Raw genomic sequence first — 19790 nt, forward strand, 5'->3', positions numbered from 1 at the left:
AAGTTAAAACTTAATATCCTAAGAGGGAGTCATTCATTCCCAATATATTTTAATTTAAAAGGGAGAAATTATAGGACATTTCTGTTCCTCATAATGTAGCAATATGGAGAAGCATGACTTTTTAGTGAATACATCAAAGACTAACTCTACAAATAAGGACTATTTAGAACTAATGAAAGTATTTCCAGTCAGCACGTTCTGAACACTTAGTATGTACTTAGTATGATCCTATACTACCCAAGGACATATAAAAGAGTTCCTGCATTCATCTGCTTTATCCAGAAATAAGTAGGGAGAAAAATAAATTCATTCATGGCTTGAATGTGATATATATTGTAGTGATATAATTTGAAAGGAAATTATTTCAGGTGTCACTAGCCAAGTACTTTAATCAACTACCATAGCCATCAGAATGACAATGGGGTCTACAAATGAGTCTTCTCAACTCTGTACCTTAATGCAATCGCCACCTACTTGTAATTCACTTTTTTCCCCAAGTTTTCAGCTTTAATAAAATATCGCTATTTATTACATTCTGTTTTGTTTTTCAACTACTGATCTGTCCTTATGAAGACAACAAAGTTTGTACATTTTTGTGACCCTTTTTTAAGATGGGTCTAATCTTATTAAAGATGAAAGGGTAACTGGGAAAGAGTGGCAGGGACAGGGTGACAGGGACTGGGGTGGCAAGGACTGGGTTAGGGCAGACCATCAGCTCCACTTTAAACACACCTAATGGTTACTTGGCTGTTTTTGTCCACCCCTATAAAAGAAGGGAAGGGAGAGGTTGTCCTCCAATTGTACATACTCTTGCTGGTTTGGGATGTTTCACCACAGGTTCAGGTTCTGCTGCATTTGGAATGGTGAAGCTGCTCCAACCTCTCATTCCTCACACTGAGCATCATCAGTGAGGCTGTTATCTTCAAACTCCCCTTCATCACATACAACTTAGCTTTCATCCTGAGGAACTGGAGAACATCATCATAAGTGAAATTAGCCATGTTCAGAAAGACAAAGGCCAAATGTTTTCTCCCATATGTGGAAAATAGACCCAATATGAATAAAAGCAATATTATTAAAGACAGATCAGGCTAAGAGGAAGTCAATAACAGGAGATGAAGGATAATAGAAGGAAGTTAAGAAAGTGAATATTGTTGATGTACTTTCTATACAAGAATGAATATAGAATTTTGAAAACTGTTGAAACCACCATAAGAAAGGGACTAAAGTAGAAAAAGAAAACTAGAGGATGAACCAATTTGGATTGTAATACACATATACATAGAAATGTCACAATAAAAACACCTGTATAGCTATTAAACAAACAAAAATATCTTTTTTTCAAGAACAGGGAATAGGAAAGTAAAACAGGTATTGTCCTGGGGGATTGGTACCAGTGGAAGAGGGGAGGATATAAGAAAAGAGTGTGGGAGAGTGAATATGGTGGAAATATTATGTAGTCATGTATGAAAATGGAAAAATGAGACCTGTTGAAATTGTTCCAGGAATGGGGGGAGGAGGAATAAAGAATAAATATGGAGGGAGCAAATTTAACTATGATATACTGTAATTACTTTTGTAAATGTAACCATGAACACCCAGTACACCAATAATATGATTTTAAAAGAAAAATGCAATTTAAAAAAGAAAAAAATGTTTTCCCTGGGAGCCCTGGGGCCCTGAGGTAGGCTCAGCAGCACAGCTGTGAGTGACTGCCAGAATTTGCCTTGCCACCTTTTGTGCTGGTCCTTAAGCTGGACCTTCAGATCCCGAACATCCCATGTTATTTCCATGTTGTCTCTGGCCAGCTTGCTGATGGTCTCCACCTTTTCTTCTTCAATCTCCATCAACACTGCCCGCCCGGTTTCATTGAGGGAAATGCATTCTCAATGGCACCCATATTTCTGGAGAGGTGCTGTAGATCTTTATGCTCCATTCTTTCTCCCATGTCCTCCAGGAAGCAGCCCTCCCCAGACACACTGCTGTTCCTGCTCTGTGAGCCAGGGACCTCCTCCAGCTCAGTGTGGGGCTGGTGAGCCATGCACCCATAAGTTGTCTTCAGGCTCCTTGGCTACCCCTGTAGCTGTGGCTGCTCTACCACAGTCACCATGGATCATGACATCCTTCACAGAGATCTAGTTACCTGGAGCACCTAAAAGGCAACTCTCTGGCCACTCCTTGGACCTCCTACACTGCAGAACACTGACCAGGAGGCCTTGGACCTCAGGCCTCAGGAGTGGGCAACAGTGGTCAGTAGATGACAGTGCATTACTTTACCTTTCTGACTCCTCACAGTTAGGTCACATACTTGCATATTTTAGAAATTACATCTAGGGTATCCCCCATCCTGTCCTCCACACAGTCTTTTTTCCACTAACCCCTCCCCCCCACACACATTTACACCTTACTGAGGATCCTTGAACTCAGTAGAATATATGACCCCCCACAACTGGATTCAGTCCTGGTCTCCTATTTCCCAGCTGCTGTACCATACCTCCAAGGTACTCATCTCCACTCAGAGTGGCTCTTGGCCCAATTAGTCATTCTTGGATTCTTTTCCAGGACCAAACCAAGACTGCACCAAAGTTGCAATGGGGCCTTCTGACCCCCTGTGAGTATGGCTGTGTCCCTCCCCATACCTCTCTCTCCATTCTAAGAATAGCCCACCAACTTCAGTTCTTTAAGATCTTTCCCCAACAGATCTGTTGTGAGAAAATCCAGGTCATTTCTTAATTCCTTCCCTCCCCTTCCCTTCCTCCTTGCCTCCATTCTTCAAGGAAGTGTTGTTATGTCCTGGTGATGCTGCCTTCTCAGAGGTCTTTACCCATCTCCTCCTTCAGCCATCTCTGCTTAATTTCTCCCTCTTCATGTCTAATTTTATTATCTTAGATCTTCTCATTCTATCTTTAGTTGCTTTGTTTAAGGGTTTGTTAATCTTGTTTATCTTTTCAAAGAACCACCTTTTCTTTTCATTGATACTTTGTGTTGTTTTTACAGTCTCGGTTTCATTAGTTTCTTTATTATTTCTTTCCACCTACTAACCTTAAGTTTGGCTTGTTCTTCTTTATCTAAGTTTCTGAGTGTTATTTATGAGGCTTACAATAAATTTTATTTCTTGACATAGAAACTATATATGTTTCTAGGGCACCATGTGATGGTTTAATATATGTGTCTAATATGAAATGATCAAATTCGAGTAAGCAAAACTATTTCCTTAAACATTTATCATCCTTTCTGATGAAAACTTTCAAAATCCTGCTTTTAGATTTTGTGAAGTATACAGTACGTTATCTCTAGTCACTCTATTATATAATAGAACACCAGAGCATCTTTCTCATATCTAACTGCATTGTGGTATCCCTTATCTGATCTCCCTCTATTACCACTCATCTTAATATCTAGTGACCAGTATTCTACTTTCTGCATCACAAATGAAAGTTCTCTAGTCTCTGCATAGAAGTGAAAATATCATATTTGTCTCTTTGTGTAATGCACTTTTCTATTTAGATTGTTTATTGCAATTATTCTGCAAATTATCTTTATTTCACCATCATCATGTTTCCATCTTCATTCAGCCTGTCTGAATTTCCCTTAAGATACACATAAAATTTTATGTACATGTCTTTCATATACCTTGATATAGTTATATTTTAATCTATTTCAATGTCTGTTTCCTCTTATAATAAATAACCTGCCAGAAAACAGCAACTCTATTTTATTAAATTTTACATCACTAACACCTATCATAGTCCCTAATGTATAGCAAGTGATAAATGAAACTTTTCAACCCAAATGAATATCATATAAAGCTGCAGGAAAGAAACCTTTTGAGATTAGACATCTTATAATTAAACTGTCCCCTTTACTACTGTATTCCAGTATTTACAAAGGCACATAATGATGTTGTAAGGCATATATACAGTATATAATGTATATACAACTACATACTGATATACATATATACTTTATTTGTTGATACATGTGTGCACATATATAATTCATTGACTATATAGTTATAAATGTATAACTATGTTTTAGTTATGTTTTCTATATTACACCCAAAATACTAAATTTGAGTCACTAAATCTCAATATTTTTATATGGTTTTTCCATGGTATTTTATCATGACTTGTAAAGATTACTTAATAATATTTTTTCCACTAATGACAATGCTCATTAGAAGGGCACCTAGATATAAAACAATACATAATATTTAATCCACTTGAAATCAGGGAGTTAGAGATAAACCTCTAATTCAAAGTCAAGAAAATTATTAGTCTCAGAAATTTTCAGAGTTTTGTGATTCATATTTAAATGTAAATCCCAGAAGCTAGCCCCAGTGTAAAACAATTTCTGTCAAGAGACTGCCTTTTTTTCCAATGAATAATTTAAAACTCAACTTTTTTCATGTGAACTGTCTTATATCTTGGCAGTAGGCATAGTATTTCAATAATTTATACAATTTTGAATATAATATACTTAATGCCATAAAAGCAATTTCTTTGATATTGAATTATAAGAGAATATACTTAGTCCACTATGACTAATGATCTAGGGTCAAGAAGCATGGCAAATTACCTTTTAACCCAATTTCACAGAGAATCTGTTCATGTAACCATAGGGCTATTCTATCTCCTGGCACATACTTGTGTGATAACATTTAGTTGTAACGTTAAAAAATAACATAAGTAAATCATTCTCCTTGAGAAAAGTAGATAAAGAGACAATGATCATTAAAAAGGATGGATGATAATTATTTTCTGAAAGCAGTGTACCAACATGAATCTTGTTTTTAGCATTCAAGTTTATGAATAAAACCTATTCTCAGCATATTTCCTAAGGCAAGACTCCAGTCACTCTAGAGATCTAATCATGGCTAGTCCATGACAGGTGAACAACCACATTTAGTGTGATAATATACTTGTTTTTATATGAAACCAAGCAATGTAATGTGAAAATGAATCCTTAGGTCTTCCAAGGCAAATTATTTTTTAAAAAGGCTGAAGGCTTACCAGTATTTAAGGCAAAGATGGCAAGACTGCAACTCTCTGGCTTCAACTCGATCACATGGGGTTTGGAGCATATGGTGAAGATTTTGTACACACATAAATCTATAAACATTGTTTACTTTAACAGACTGTGTAGATTTCTGTATTATAGAACTTTTTCTAACATGTGTCTTCAGTAAGAGCAAATTTCTTTCAATTCCTAAAAAGGTGCTATTTTAGTTGATGGCAGGTTAAATCCACAGATTCTCTGATGAATTTTGTATGGCACAAAACTTTTTAAAATTCAAGTCTAAAGACTAAATAAATCTAGACTTTCATTTTCTAGATAGAACTTATCAGTGGTAGATGTTCTCATTAGACTGGTGTTCTCCTTCTAGTCTGTGCCACTCACAATGTATACATATACACTTGGTCTTAGTCCATACAATTCATGTATGTTCTTATCAATAGTTTCAAATATTTTAGTTTTTAATCTGAGTAATCAGGGTTTTGAATGGTGGGGGTTTTACCAACTATTTCTGGACTCTCTGTTTTATTCCATTGTCTATCCTGATGAAACACCACACTGTCTCTGTTGTAAACGGGGACAGTTGTAGTTTTATAAATTATGAAATCAAGTAATATAAGTCCTCCAACTTTTATTCTTCTTCTTAAGACCATGTCCAAACTTAATGACTTTAGACAACTACAATTATTTATTTTACTCACAAGACTGTACTTTGGGCAATTTAAATACAATGTTTGGGTACCTCACTAGGATGACTTGAACAGTTAGGGCCTTGACAAGTTGGAGTGCTTCCCAGGTTCTCTCTGTTCCTGTTGTCAGAATCTTGCCATGTGGCATCCACATGTGGTATTTCCATGTGTTTTTTCCGGCATGATAGCCCCAGAATGGTCAGACTAATTACACAGTATCCTAGTCCTCCAAGAGTGAACACTCTCAGAGAAAAGGGCAAGAGACAAATGGCATTTTTAATGACCCAGTTTGGAAGTCACACAACATTACTTCTTTCCCAACTCTTCTGTTTAAAGTAGCTAGTAGCCCACACAAATTCAATGACAGGCAGTGTGTGTATGGGAGAGGGCACCTATTCTTAGTGAAGAAATGTTAAAGAGTTCATAGCCATGTTATGTACACTCACACAGAAGCTGTCTACCACAAAAGCAGACAGGTGGGTGGGAGAAGGAGTTGAGAACTAGATATGTAGAACTCTGCTGGATGATAGATGCAAACTCCACCAACAAAATAAGTCATTCAGCCCTCGTTAAATGGCATGTGTCAATTTTCATCGTTTGTTAAATATGTTTCCAATAAGAAAGGGAGACATTTTGAATTCCTGTCCAACTAACTTCTAGCACATTTTCTAGAACACATTTTGAGAAAGATGCACTATTTATTTTTCATCCAAGACTCCAAGATGTCAGCACCAATTCCCTCGTGAGCTTGTTGGGCCATATGGAATTCTTCAGGATCTACATAAATTTACATGCCTAAAAACACTGAAGTGAAATATATCAAACTATTAATAGTGATTCTCACTAAATGGTGGTATCATATTAAACTGATCACATGATATCATGAATATTCAATTTTTATAAACTACCAAAGGATAATTTTAGATGTTACATCCTAATATATTATTTTTCTTTCATTTTAACAACATTTTTATGAGTATATAATAGCTGTACATGGGATATTGTTATGACATTTCCATATATGCATACAATGTACCCTGATTTGGTTCATCCCCTCCATTATTCTCTGTCTTCCCAATTTTGCCTATTTAAAATGACTTTAACAGGTTTCAATGTTCCATATTCATACATAAGTAGAAAATACATCAACCATATTCACCCTCTTTTGCTTGGTACTGGTGTTTGAACCCAGAGCTTCATACTTGCTAACGGTGCTGTACCACTTGAGACATACCACCGGTTCTTTTTCCTTCGTATTTTTATAATTTCCACATTGTTTTCAGTAAGTGTATATTAACTACATAATTTGAATAATAAATATTATTTGCAAGAACAAAGATACCTGACCACTTCAAAGAAGGCACATTATTTTTTCTAATGGTGCTGAAACTGCGCATCTACTCTGTAAGTACAAAAAAGACTACATCAGCTTTTAAGTATAAAAAAAAAAAATCTACATTTATAGAGCCCCGAGCCTACTAAGGAACACTCACATTGACCCTGAACAGGCTAAACTCATGAAATCCAGAGACAGGTGTTACATTATAACTCTATGACTCCAAGGATAAACATTGGAATCTCATGCTTTAAAACACCCTAAAGCAAGCTTTTAGCTATGGGGAATGTTTGCAAAGAAGGCAGCTGGGTTCTTGTTTGATACAGCTTGGCTATTTTCTCTGGTTTATGTGGAGTATAATTCACTGCCAAGGATGGGCAAGAAAAGTTCACTCTAGCCATTCCTGAGAGTGCTTGTTGGAACATTTCCAAACAGAACACTAGAGTTGCCCACCAGGTTTATGGGAAGAGTGACTATACTAAAATAAGGCACCTACTTTCTTTAAGATTAATTCCTGGAAAGGGAATCATTAGATCTGTGGATTCAATTTTTTAATGTTTTTAAAATATATTGTTAAATGAGTTCCAGGAAAAAGCTCATTATCAATTCTTAATAAAATGTTACCATCGCTACAGATTTTGAAGACATGGAGTTTTTTCCTTGAGAATTCTGCCTCATGAGAAGTGGACATCAACAAGGGTATTCCCTAAGGTATTTCATCTGTGGTGTTCTTCCTATGGATTTTGTTACTCCTGTTTGTAAGGAGTATAAATCACGTAGGCACTGCAGAGTCCCTATAACATACAGCAAGTGTGTGTTAGCCTTCTTGCTCCTGCTGTTACTACTGCTGCTGCCTGAGGGCATAGCTGCTATGATGGTCCAGAATTTTGCAGTATTTTATATCTTTGAACCACCTAAGTGAGAGAATAGCTGAAGTTAGCATAAGGTACAGCAAGATTTGAACTCTGGTGTATATACAGTCACATGTAGAAGCCAACCTTTGATCATCTAGCCAAAATGAAGCAAGAATAACAATTTTTACAGTACAAAGTATTGAAATTCTTGTATAACATTATTGTATTTTGCTTTCATGTGTTTCTACGATAACTAAGAAATATGCCTTCAATCAAAAACTTAAAAATCATTACGTAAGTGTGAAGCTGTCCTCCATAAAACCAGTACTCTTTTTAAATTCTTCTATCACATTTAATTTTCATGGATAATAAAACTTCTTTATAAGTGTGTTTGTTTTTACTTGCCACTGAGTATCTACCTAGAAAATCAATATGCATTTTTTCAATGAGAAAACCTGTGCTAAAATTTAGGGAAATTTTGCTTTGTCTTATCCCCTGATGCATAATCCATGTATTAGACAGACAAGAGAAAATGGAAAGAAAAATAAAACAATGAGGGAAGTTATTTCCATGTTAACTTTTCTATAACTCCACATTCTATGATATTTATCTCTCTTAGATGTTTACTTTCTTCTCCCTATTTCTGTTTGACTCACTCACTGCTAGTACATTGACCCAATACTGTGTTTTCCCAGGGGAAAATAACACATTGGAAAAAACCTGTCGTGTTGACATCTTTTTACCTCCAATATGGTACTCATTTCCAATCCACCATCTTGCTCTCAGTAAATTTAAAAATGAATGCAAGCTTTTAAAGCATCATCTCTTCTAGGAAGAGTTACATTTTAATATAGACCCTGAAGTCAAAAGGTGCTCTGAAGAAAAACCTCTTTAAATTAGAAGACAGATTTTAAATAAACAAGACAGAAAATTTAAGAAGTCTTTCTGTTTTCCTATACGTTTCTACCCACAGATTTTTTTATAAGCACTGGTAGTTTATACTGCATACATGTTGGTCTAAAACTTCCTGAGTTAACTCTTTTCTAACCCCAGGGCTGAGGAAAATCCATGAACTTTTCCCTGATAATTACCTGGATACAACACCCTACTGCAAAATAAAAGGAGAAAGGAAAAGGGAAAAAGACCATATTGTTTGTAGACCATTAAATACTGCTCAAATTCCATTTATTTCAAAAAGCCTTATCAAATATCAATATTCCCTCCAATTCTGACTCCATAGGAAGATTAGATTACATTCCCAAAACATCTTTTGGGCAATTATTTGTAGGGAATGTGACTCTATATTGTAATCACTAATGTTATATGTTTTGAATGCACAGACATGAACTATTTGAGATTAGTCTCCCTGATAAAGTTGGTGTTCAATAAATGTGTGTTGCATGAATGGATGGATGGGTGGATGGGTGGATGGATGAATGGGTGGATGGATGGATGGATGGAAGAATTAAAATAGATCACTGTTGCTTTGCCACACTTATATAGCTGACCACCTAAAGAAGAAATAGATTTTAAAATGTGTGTATAGCTTTTATAAATGAGGAAAACACTAAAAAAAGTAACATGATACAAAGTTGGAACTGAAATAGGAAAGATATTTTTCTGAAACTTGTTCTTTACCCCCTGAGTTGATCTGGCATATTCCACCAGTAGGCAATTCATGAATCTGGCAAGTTTGCATTTGAATTCATGCTTAGATATCTTTTCCTCTTACCATCTCTGAGTGATGGGATGAGGGGAGAAGTCATAGAAATCTCTGAAATGTCATCAACTGTAAAAAGTCAGTTATGGTCTATCAGTTGGAGAAAGCAATGTTGCTGTTAGACAAAGGCCATGAGACCATCAAGCACCCACAAGCTAAACAATTTAGAAAAAGAATCATGAAACAATTTCTTCTCTCAGTTTGTGAATAACACCTTTTCCAGGAGATTTGATATATAACAGAGATCTGCTTTCACCTTCTGGGGACTTGCCAAGACGGAAAAGGGACGTGCCAGCCCAGTGAAAGGATGAATGTTCTTTTGATATTGCCAGCCATTACCAGATATGGGAGTGCAAAAAAGCCAATTCTCCCAAGATTTATAGTTATGTCTAGCTTGTTGACTCAAGCAGTTTGGAAAAGCTTCAGAAATGTAGTTTATCTGAAGTAACTCTGACTCCTAACTAGTAGAGGAAAAAAAAAGTAGAAATAATATGTACATACTATTACAATCAAATCCTTTTGGCTCTAAATTTACATAACTTCTAAAGTAAAAAATAATCTAGCCCACACAGTGTGCTCCCTAAAATACAACAGCCATTTTGTCAAATATAATTTCTATGATTATTGAATAATTATTTCTCAGAATTTGCATGTAAAAAACTATAATAAGCAATGGAATAGGAGAAACTGTACTTTTAAAGGAGTTAAAATCAATCCCTAAACTCAGAGAATCCAAGATAAAAGTCGCACAGGAGACTTAAGACTATAACAGGATTTTTACCTTATTCTCAGGATTTATATTATGTCATTATTATAAGGGTATGAAATTTTATAGGAAATCTTCAGTGAGAAGTTGGAGAAATATTAGCACATGAAAGAATATAAAAAATGATTCTATGTCTGTATGTGTCAGGCCTTTTCTAGATTCTGGTGATACACTGTTGAATAAAGTAAACAGGGTCTCTACTTATTTTCTATGAAGAGAAGATAAACGATAAACAATTAAATAAATACCAATGACAACACTTAGCAACTAATTAGTATAATGAAGAAACTGTAGGAAGAAGAGAAATGTAAAAGGACAGAGAGAAAAGGGTACAAGTATTATTTCAATAAGACACATGCTGTCTTAGCCTGGTCAGGACACTACAGCAAAGTATCATAGACAAGGTGGTTTATAAACAACAGCAATTTATTTCTCACAGTTCTGGAGGCTAGGAAGTCCAAAATCAAGGTGCTGACAAATTTGGTGCTGGTAAGGATCTCTTTCTTTTAGATGACACCTTCTTACTAAGTCTTCACGTGGTGGAAGAGGCTAAGTAGCTCTCAGGTCTCTTGTACAAATCACATTCATGGTCCAATTCCTTCCCAAAGCTCTACTTGCTAATGTCATCACCTAAGGAGTTACAATTTCAACATAAGAATTTTGGATAGATGCAAACATTCAGATAATAACACATACCTAGAAAGAATCTACCTTGCTTTAGGATGATCAAAGCCATCAGTGACACAAAACACTCACTTGGGAATTCACATTTCACTCTTCTTTGTGGTAAGCTTGGAGTAGAAGAAGTTGTAGTAGAGCAATGTAAAGTAAAGTAGAACATTAGAAATGGAACCACTTGTATTTATATTTTATTTGTCCTAATGGGCATATTAAGACACAGATCTACTGATTGTGTGCATAATCCAAATAGGTATCTTAAAACCTATTTTAAGGAAGAAGCCTGTACTTTCAGCGAACAAATGGAAAAACAATGAATCCACTTGCCCATGAAACAATGCTCTGACTTTATACCATGACTGAGGAAGCAAGCAGTTTAGGTTCCCAGAATATTGTGGGTTCAATAAATCCTGAATTGATTCTTTAAGATAATCTATAAGTGTTTGTGGGTCAGATTAAATAAATATGCAAGTTTGTATGTTCATTATAATATCCAAATGACATTTTTGTTTAGTATTGTAACTTTATTTTCATTAACTTTCCTTTTCTCCATAAAGCCATGCAGTTTTTTTCTATATTATCCTTCTAGAACATTTTAATGTCTTTATTTCCACTCTGTTGCAGTTAAGCTGAACAGAATGTTCTGTTGGATGGGTTTTTTTAAATTTTTTTTTTAGAATAGCTCACTAAAGAATTTGATAATAATATGTTTCAAATGCCAATTAAATTGGCATTTAGAAATAGTTACAACAGTATGTCACTTAGGAACAAGTTTTTTTTTTCTCAATCATGTCAACATTTATATGTGATCAAATATTTTGTATTTGTAAACATATCATCCATGATTTCTTATGGCAGAGTTTTGTCTCCATAAAAAGAGTTTCATAAAGTAATCAAAAGTAATTTTCAATGTATGGGTAATTTAATTTATAATTACAACAGGTTTTAGTTATGGCTTTAAAATGACTATTAAAGCACATTTCTTGCATAAGTAAAAGATTGGAATAATTTAAATGATTACAGGAAAATCATTTATCTTTTTTTAAATAATATTTTTCTAATAACTACCAGTGTGACTAATTGCCATTTACTTAGATATGACCCGGGTTATCAACATGCAGTTGTTTTTTTTCATAATATTGGTCAAACCTATTTATGGCACAAGTCAATCACATATACTACCAAAGTGGTGAAGTTTGAGGACTCTTCTAAGGCTTAAGAAAGAGCAACACTGAAATTAAATTCAAACACAGTGTATGTGTATTACCACATATGATTATAAGAGCTAACACTGATGCCAGGCACTTTTGTAAGTTCTGATTTTTAAAACATATATTAGTTTATTTAATCCCCACCACAGCTGCACAAGGTATGTACTGTGATTGTCTCCTGCTCACAGAGACACATAGACTAAGATAAGTTAGTAACTGCTTTAGATAACACAAGTCACCAGCATTGGACTCATGTTGTTAGACAATTACTAGATCATTTAATTTCCCAGGGAATGTGGAAATTTAATACTGGATTTTAGCTTAGAGAGTTTTTTTCTATCCAATATTTGCCAACTTTTATTCCAAGATCAAATTCTGGGATAAAAGTTTCCATATTGTAATATAACAGAAAACATGCAGTATAATATTCTCCCCATCAGCCTTGTAAATTCATAATGCATAAAGACACACTGAAGGTTCTGAGAATTCTTGAAGTGAAGAAATTTGTTTTAGCCAGCATTTTCCAGTTTTAACTGACACAAAACACATCGAATCCACTTTGCACAGTCCTTAGAATCTGTGTTCTTTAGAACATAAAGTCTGAGAAAGTCCAGACCTACTATCTTGTAGATACAAAATTGAAGTTGAAAAATGCATTTGTGACTCTGACACCTTACCTTCCACTCCTGTGGATGTTCATGCAGCTTTTAAACCAGCATGTAGGCATAATGGTTCTGCTGTCTGAAATTTCTTCAAAATTTCCACTTTTATTTAACTATTTCAATAGGAAACCATGATTACAGTGAAGATGCCTGGAATGGAATTGATAGGTGTATTCTTATTTATTTAGAACAAATTATTCATAATACATACTAAATATTAAAACTCCATCATTACTAAATACTCCATTAACCATAAAGTATTTAATGTCTAATGATGAGACAAATAAAGCCAATGATGAATAAAACTCTCCAAAATCTTGAGATTCTATAGAATTCATCTTTCAAGTGAAGTCCAGAGGCTGGAAGGACATTTCATCGCTAAACCTTTATTGTAGGATGTCAAAGAGTTAGTTATATGTAACCCAACAAAGTTTTATCTGACCAATGCATGTTTTGCCATTTCAGTTCCTCCTAAGATTTATGACATCTCAAGTGATATGACCATCAATGAAGGAACCAATGTCACCCTTACGTGTTTGGCCACTGGGAAACCAGAGCCTTCCATTTCCTGGCGGCATATCTCCCCATCAGGTAAGGTGGGAATGGATACATCAGTGTTGTTTGTGTTGTTCTTCTGTAACTCCACATATTCAGAACTTGATTCAGCTTATTTAAATTTCTGTGTAGGGAGGATGCATATTTTTTATACATTTTATTATCTAATTGCTATATAGTTCACAAAAGCCAAATGAGCACTGTTTGTCAGATCCCAGAATAAAACCATCTCTTGATTCCTAGTCAGGGTTATTTTCACTTTAGTATATGGGGATAATCACAAATCAATAGACAAAAGACTCAAATGGAAATATCACAAGAGAAAAATCTTCATTTAAATGGGTAAGGGATTTATTCAATCGGCATTCACATGTTAATAGGCCAGCATGAACTGCTAAAGTAATCAGGGGAGAAGGAAATTATACAAATTGTGAGGTTGCTGGGTCTAATTTCAAACTGATGTTCAGAATCAAGGATTTTGGAGTTAGAATTAAATTTTAACTGATGAGGGAATCTAAAAACTGCAGAGTTAAAGTAACTTGCACACATAAATCGCATAGGTAGGTGAAATTAAGGGCAGTAATATGTTTATGGTTTCCCAGCATTTTTGCTGCTGTGAACATCTTCCCAAAGAAATTAAGTCAATTTCAGGAAGGTGGTGATAATCATTATCAAGATAGGTCTGCCTTCACTGTCACACTCTAACAGTTGTGTACAATTCAAAAGTTTGTACTGTATAGTTCTGGCATTTCCTGGAGTTAAAAATACTTTTAACAAATAGGATTCCACCTCTTTTCAGATAAATAAAATTTTATTTTATTCTTATTTTTATTTTTGGTAGAAGTAACTCCAACAAAGCAAGAGCAATAAAATTGCTTTTAATGAAATCAGAAAGGAACATTTTATGTAGGGGTAGAAACAATACAATCAGACATCTCTTTTATCTGCTAAAGCTTTCTTTACTATCACTTATCCTTAAGGGTATTTCAGTTTCCTCATTTATGCAGTTGGTCTAATAAAACTTACATCACATGCTTAGTATTACTATTAATGGGAGAGAAAAATCAATATAACCACAGTACACACATAATATGCATTATGGCCCCTATAATATTTCTGAAGTTTGAGAGTGCTCTTGACTGCCAACACTTCATTCTCTAGAGCTGCTACAAAATCAAAAACTGTATGTGAACACCTAATTCATGGCAGGACTCTCTATGGGGTAGAAGTGAAACAAACTCAGGAATAGTAGTTCTATTCATCAATTCAGTCAATCCTTGTGCAAATCTCTTAGTCTTAATGATCCCAAAGCTAAAGTAGTTTTCTACTTTCCAAAAATTGCATGACAATAGTCTCCACTCATGCACACATGAATAAAAGAAAAAAAATAGTCTCCACTCACTTTTTTAAATTGAAAGAAAGTTATGTGTATTTATCATGCACACAATGGTTTGATGTATATATGCATTGCAGAAGGGTAAAATCTAGTTAATTAACAAATGCATTACCTCACGTAGATATTTTGTGGTGAGAACACTTAAGATCAACTCTCTCTGCATTTTTCAAGAGTGCAATGTACCACCATTAACTGTAGTCCACATTCTGTACAATAGATCTCCTAAATTTATTCATTCTAGCTATTGGCAATTATATATGTTTGACCAACTATATCTGGGCTATTGTGAGACTGAAATAAGGTAATTAGCATGAATGTGATTTTAAAAGTATAAAGACATATGCAAATGTACAGCTGATTCTTAATCATCTTTCCAGTCATTTAATCTGATAGGGTACCCTAATTTTTATAAGAATGATCACACAATCTCTATCTGCATTTAATTTAAGATTAATATGTGATTTAACTCTCTTGTTTTGCAGGACTTGTTATTATGCATTTTCTTTTTTAGTTTAATTAAATAGCAGGAATGTTGCTTAGTGAATTTACCAGAAAATAATAGATAACATCATAAAGCTGAAAGACGACAGATTGGGTTTATAAATTAAACTGTACATAGATTTGTTTTTCTGATCCTGCCATACGTAGCAAATGAGTAAAAATTAGCATAACTATTAACTGTTACCTAATGAATATCTAGACTCTGAGAATATATTTATAAATGCTTCCAATAATTTAAATTATAATTCATTGAAGATCTATATTCAACTGCACATCACTGGGGAGTTTCTGCTTTAAGTAACATGTCTAATAATTTTATTAGTCATGTTTCAGCTTTTATATTTATATTTCAAAGTATCTTTGTGAGCTTCTTTGAACTGCTCATATTTTACCTAAGCAATATTAATATTTTCCATATGCTTGTAATTTCCTTTGTTATATCATGAAAGAAAATATGTCTCAAAGCAACCAAGAACATGTGAACAGGTTTAAGTTAAAACAGGTATAGATATGTTCCATCTCAATTCTAGAAGCAGTGGCAAGTTTTTGAGATTTATCTGCATTTTTTACCAGTTGGACTTGCAATTTTACTTTTTTATTCAAACAACTGAGTGTACTTTCACCAAAACCATCTTCCCTGAGAAATTCTGGATATATGAAATTCCTTAGAGTTCACTTAGACCAATGATTTGTTTCTTTATATTTTTTCTCTGTTTGATATTTGGAAATCAATTTCAAATTTACATTCAAAAAGGTTAGAGAAATAGTACAAACACCTTATAGCCTTTACTCAGTTTCATCCATCATCATTTTGCCTGTTTGCTTCATAATTTGCTCAGTGTGTTGGGGATATACAGAAGCTTCTTGACTTATGAAAGGGTGACATCCTAATAAACCCCTCATAAGTCGAAAATATCATAAGTCAAAGATGCATTTAGTACATCTAGCTTACTGGAACAGCATTGCTTAGCAACATAGCACATTGCAGAATACTGACGGTTTACCTGTGTGACTGACTGAGAGAGCAGCTTGCTGCTACTGCCTAGCATTGTGAGTCTCATACCACGTATTGCTGGCTCAGGAAAAGATCAAAATTACAAGTTTTGTTTTTACTGAATATATGCCATTTTTTGCATCATCATATAATTGAGAAATCCTAAATAGAACCATAGTTAAGTTGAGAACTGTACATATGCACATTTTTCACTGAATGCTTTGAGTGCATTCCTTAGAGGCATAGATCTTGGCCTTCTTTATCTCTAGATATTTTAGTGAGTATTTCTGAAGAGTAAGGACATTCTCTGTCTATAACACTGAGCTATTTCAGTAAATTTAACATTTGCATCTTACTTTTCCCTAACTAATCTGTACTCTAATTTTGTCAATTGATCCAATGATATCTTTTAGAGAAAGAAAATTGTAATAAAGAATCCCATCCAAGACCATGTATTATATTAAACAACTATACCACTGTGGTCCCCTTTAGCCCAGGAACTAGTTCCTAAGCCTTTCTTTGTAATGTGGATCAATGACAGTTTTCAACAATGCCAACATATACTTTTTTAAATAGAGTGCCTATTGTTTGAGGGTTTGCCTCATTTTTCCTCATGACTATATTCTAGTTCTATAGCAATTTACATATCTCATCCATACAAAACTAAAATGAACCCTGGTCTCAAACAAACTTGGTTTGAGATCCAGCTCTTTCTCTTACCAACAGTAAGCTGTTACACAGAATGGTTAACTTCATTAAAATGGTTAACTTCATTAAAATTGTTATGAAAATTGAACTCAATTCACAGAATTTAATGAGTGTTCAAAGGAATACTATAGAACATTACACAGGGTTTATATTTTACAGAAAACATTCCATGCTGTTAACTATTAATATACTACTGAAATGTATTAGAATATTAGACCACATATAATTTCCAAACCTGTCTCTGCAATTAAGGAGACTATTTGTGATTCTTGAATATAATCCACACAGTTGTCAAATGAGGCGATCATGAAGTAAATCATTTCCAGCTTCTAGAGAACACTGAACTTGACACAGGATTTGACTTTAAATATTGAGAAATAATTAAATAAGTAATGGCATGTCATTATAGCAGTAAACCTAGATATAGCCAGGAAAAAATTTAAGATAAATTTTCAAAATAGGTGTGATATAACATAGAAACATTTTGAAAGTCTTTTTCAAATCTTTACTTATTCGTTGTTATTTTTAATTTTTATTCTTATTTATTTTTCTTTTTTATTATATGATTATTGTACTGGGGGTACATTGTGACATTTACAAAAATTCTTACAATATATCATAGTTGAATTCACCCCTTCTATCATTCTCCTTTATTCCTTCCTCCCCTCAATCCCTCCAATTGTTTTAACAGGTCTCATTTTTCCATTTTCATACATGAGTATATGCTATTTCCACCATATTCAGCCTTCTTCACACTTTCTTTTATCTTCCCCACTCCCGCTGATACCAACCCCCCAGAAAGAACCTGTTTTGCCCTCCTGTTCTCTGTTTTTGAAAAATGACATTTTTGTTTGTTTAAGACAGCAGTATAGGGAGTTTATTGTGACATCTCCATGTATATATGTATTATAACTGAAATTGGTTCATGCCCTCCATTTTTCTCCTTTCTTTCTTAGTGATTTCAACAGATTTAAAAATTCTATATTCCTTCTTGTATGGAAAGTATATTATGTCTATTCACCTTCTTGACTTCCTTCTTTTACCCTCCCTCTCCCATTAGTTTCCTCCCTTTAGTGTAACCTGTTTTTCATAATATTGCTTATATTTGTATTGTGTCTATATCCCACATATGAGAGAAAACATGCTGCCCTTGTCTTTCTGAGCCTAACTAACTTCACTTAATATGATGTCCTACAATTTCATTCACATGATTTCATTCTTCCTTATGGCTGGATAAAACTCCATTGTATGTATGCAGATATGTATCACATTTGCTTAATCCATTCGTCAGTTGTAGGGCATCTGGGTTGTTTCCATACCTTGGTTATTGTGAACAGTGCTGCAATAAACATCACTGTGCAAGCATGTTTAGTGTATCTTGACTTACATTCCTTCTGCTATATCCCTAGGAGTGGTAGTGCTGGATCATAGGGCAGCTCTATTTTTAGTTTGTTGAAGAGCCTCCATACTGTTTTCCATAGTGTTTGTACTAATTTACATTCCCACCAGCATTATCTGAGGGTTCCTTTTTCCCCACACCTTGCCAACATTCTTGCCTGTTAGAATGTTGGTCATTCTAACAGGAGTAAGATGGAATCTAAACATGATTTTGATTAACATTTCCTTTATGACCAGGAATGTTGAGTATTTCATCATTTGTTTTTTAGCCATTTGGGCTTTTTCTTTTGAAAAGGATCTGCTCAGTTCATTTGTCTATTTCTTCATTAGTCACTAATTTGGGGGGAATGTAATTTTTTTAGTCCATTCTGGTAATCAATCCCTTGTCAAATGTATAGCTGGCAAAGATTTTCTCCAATTCTTTGGGCTACCTCTCTACTCTGGTGACCATTTCTTTTGTTGTGCAGAAGGTTTTTAGTATGAATCTACATGAAGTAGCTCCATTTATCAATCCTTTCTCTTAGTTGTTGAGTCATTTAAGTTATATTTAGGAAGTTATTGCTTATGCCTATTAGTTCCAGTGTACTCCCTGCTCTTTCCTGCACTAGCTTCAAAGTTTCAGGTCTTGTATTAAGGTCCTTAATCCAGTTTGAGTTGTACAGGGTGAAAGACGTAGATCTAGCCTCAGTTTTCTGCATGCAGATAATCCAGTTTTCTCAGAAACATTCATTGACAAGGCTGTCTTTTCTCCATATTATAGTTTGGGTGCCTTTGTCAAAAATCAGGTGGGTGTAGCTACAGGTATTCATATCTGGGTCCTCTATTCTGTTCCACTGGTCTTCATGTCTGTTTTTGTACCAGTACCATGCTGTTTTTATTGCTATAGTTCTGCAATATAGTTTGAAGTTGGGTATTCTGATACCTCCAGCATTCTTTTTGCTCAGTATTCATTGTTATTTTTCTGGATCTCTAATTCCCAGTTCATTCTTATTCTTTGTTATCTGTGATATCCAGAGATGTTCACAGCTGATCCTGCTTATTAGGTGACAAAAACATTCTTCTTATCTGTAAAGCTAAAATGTGACCATAAACACATGGTCTCAAACTATGTCTCAAACTCTTTTTTATCTAATTTCCATATGCCTAATACTTTTGCATAATATTATCTTAATTATCCATAAGAATTAAGACTATTTCCTCATTAAAGATAAAGACTACTTTATATTCCATCCCTTCTCATTTGTCAGGCTGTTCCATGAAATATCCTTTCCCTCAGCATTTTTCACTTCTTTTCTGTTGACTCTCT

General features: G+C 34.4%; 1 protein-coding gene across 1 annotated transcript in view; it reads left to right on the plus strand.

The window, feature by feature from the left end:
* Window positions 1–19790, plus strand: part of Negr1 (neuronal growth regulator 1) — an 845456-nt gene that overhangs the window by 469362 nt on the left and 356304 nt on the right. The window contains exon 3 of the mRNA XM_074079759.1: window positions 13398–13523. Coding sequence (XP_073935860.1) covers window positions 13398–13523 — 126 coding nt within the window. The remainder of the gene's footprint in view (window positions 1–13397; window positions 13524–19790) is intronic.

The sequence above is a fragment of the Castor canadensis genome, chromosome 7 (assembly GCF_047511655.1).
Source record: "Castor canadensis chromosome 7, mCasCan1.hap1v2, whole genome shotgun sequence".
Classification (NCBI taxonomy): Eukaryota; Metazoa; Chordata; class Mammalia; order Rodentia; family Castoridae; genus Castor; species Castor canadensis.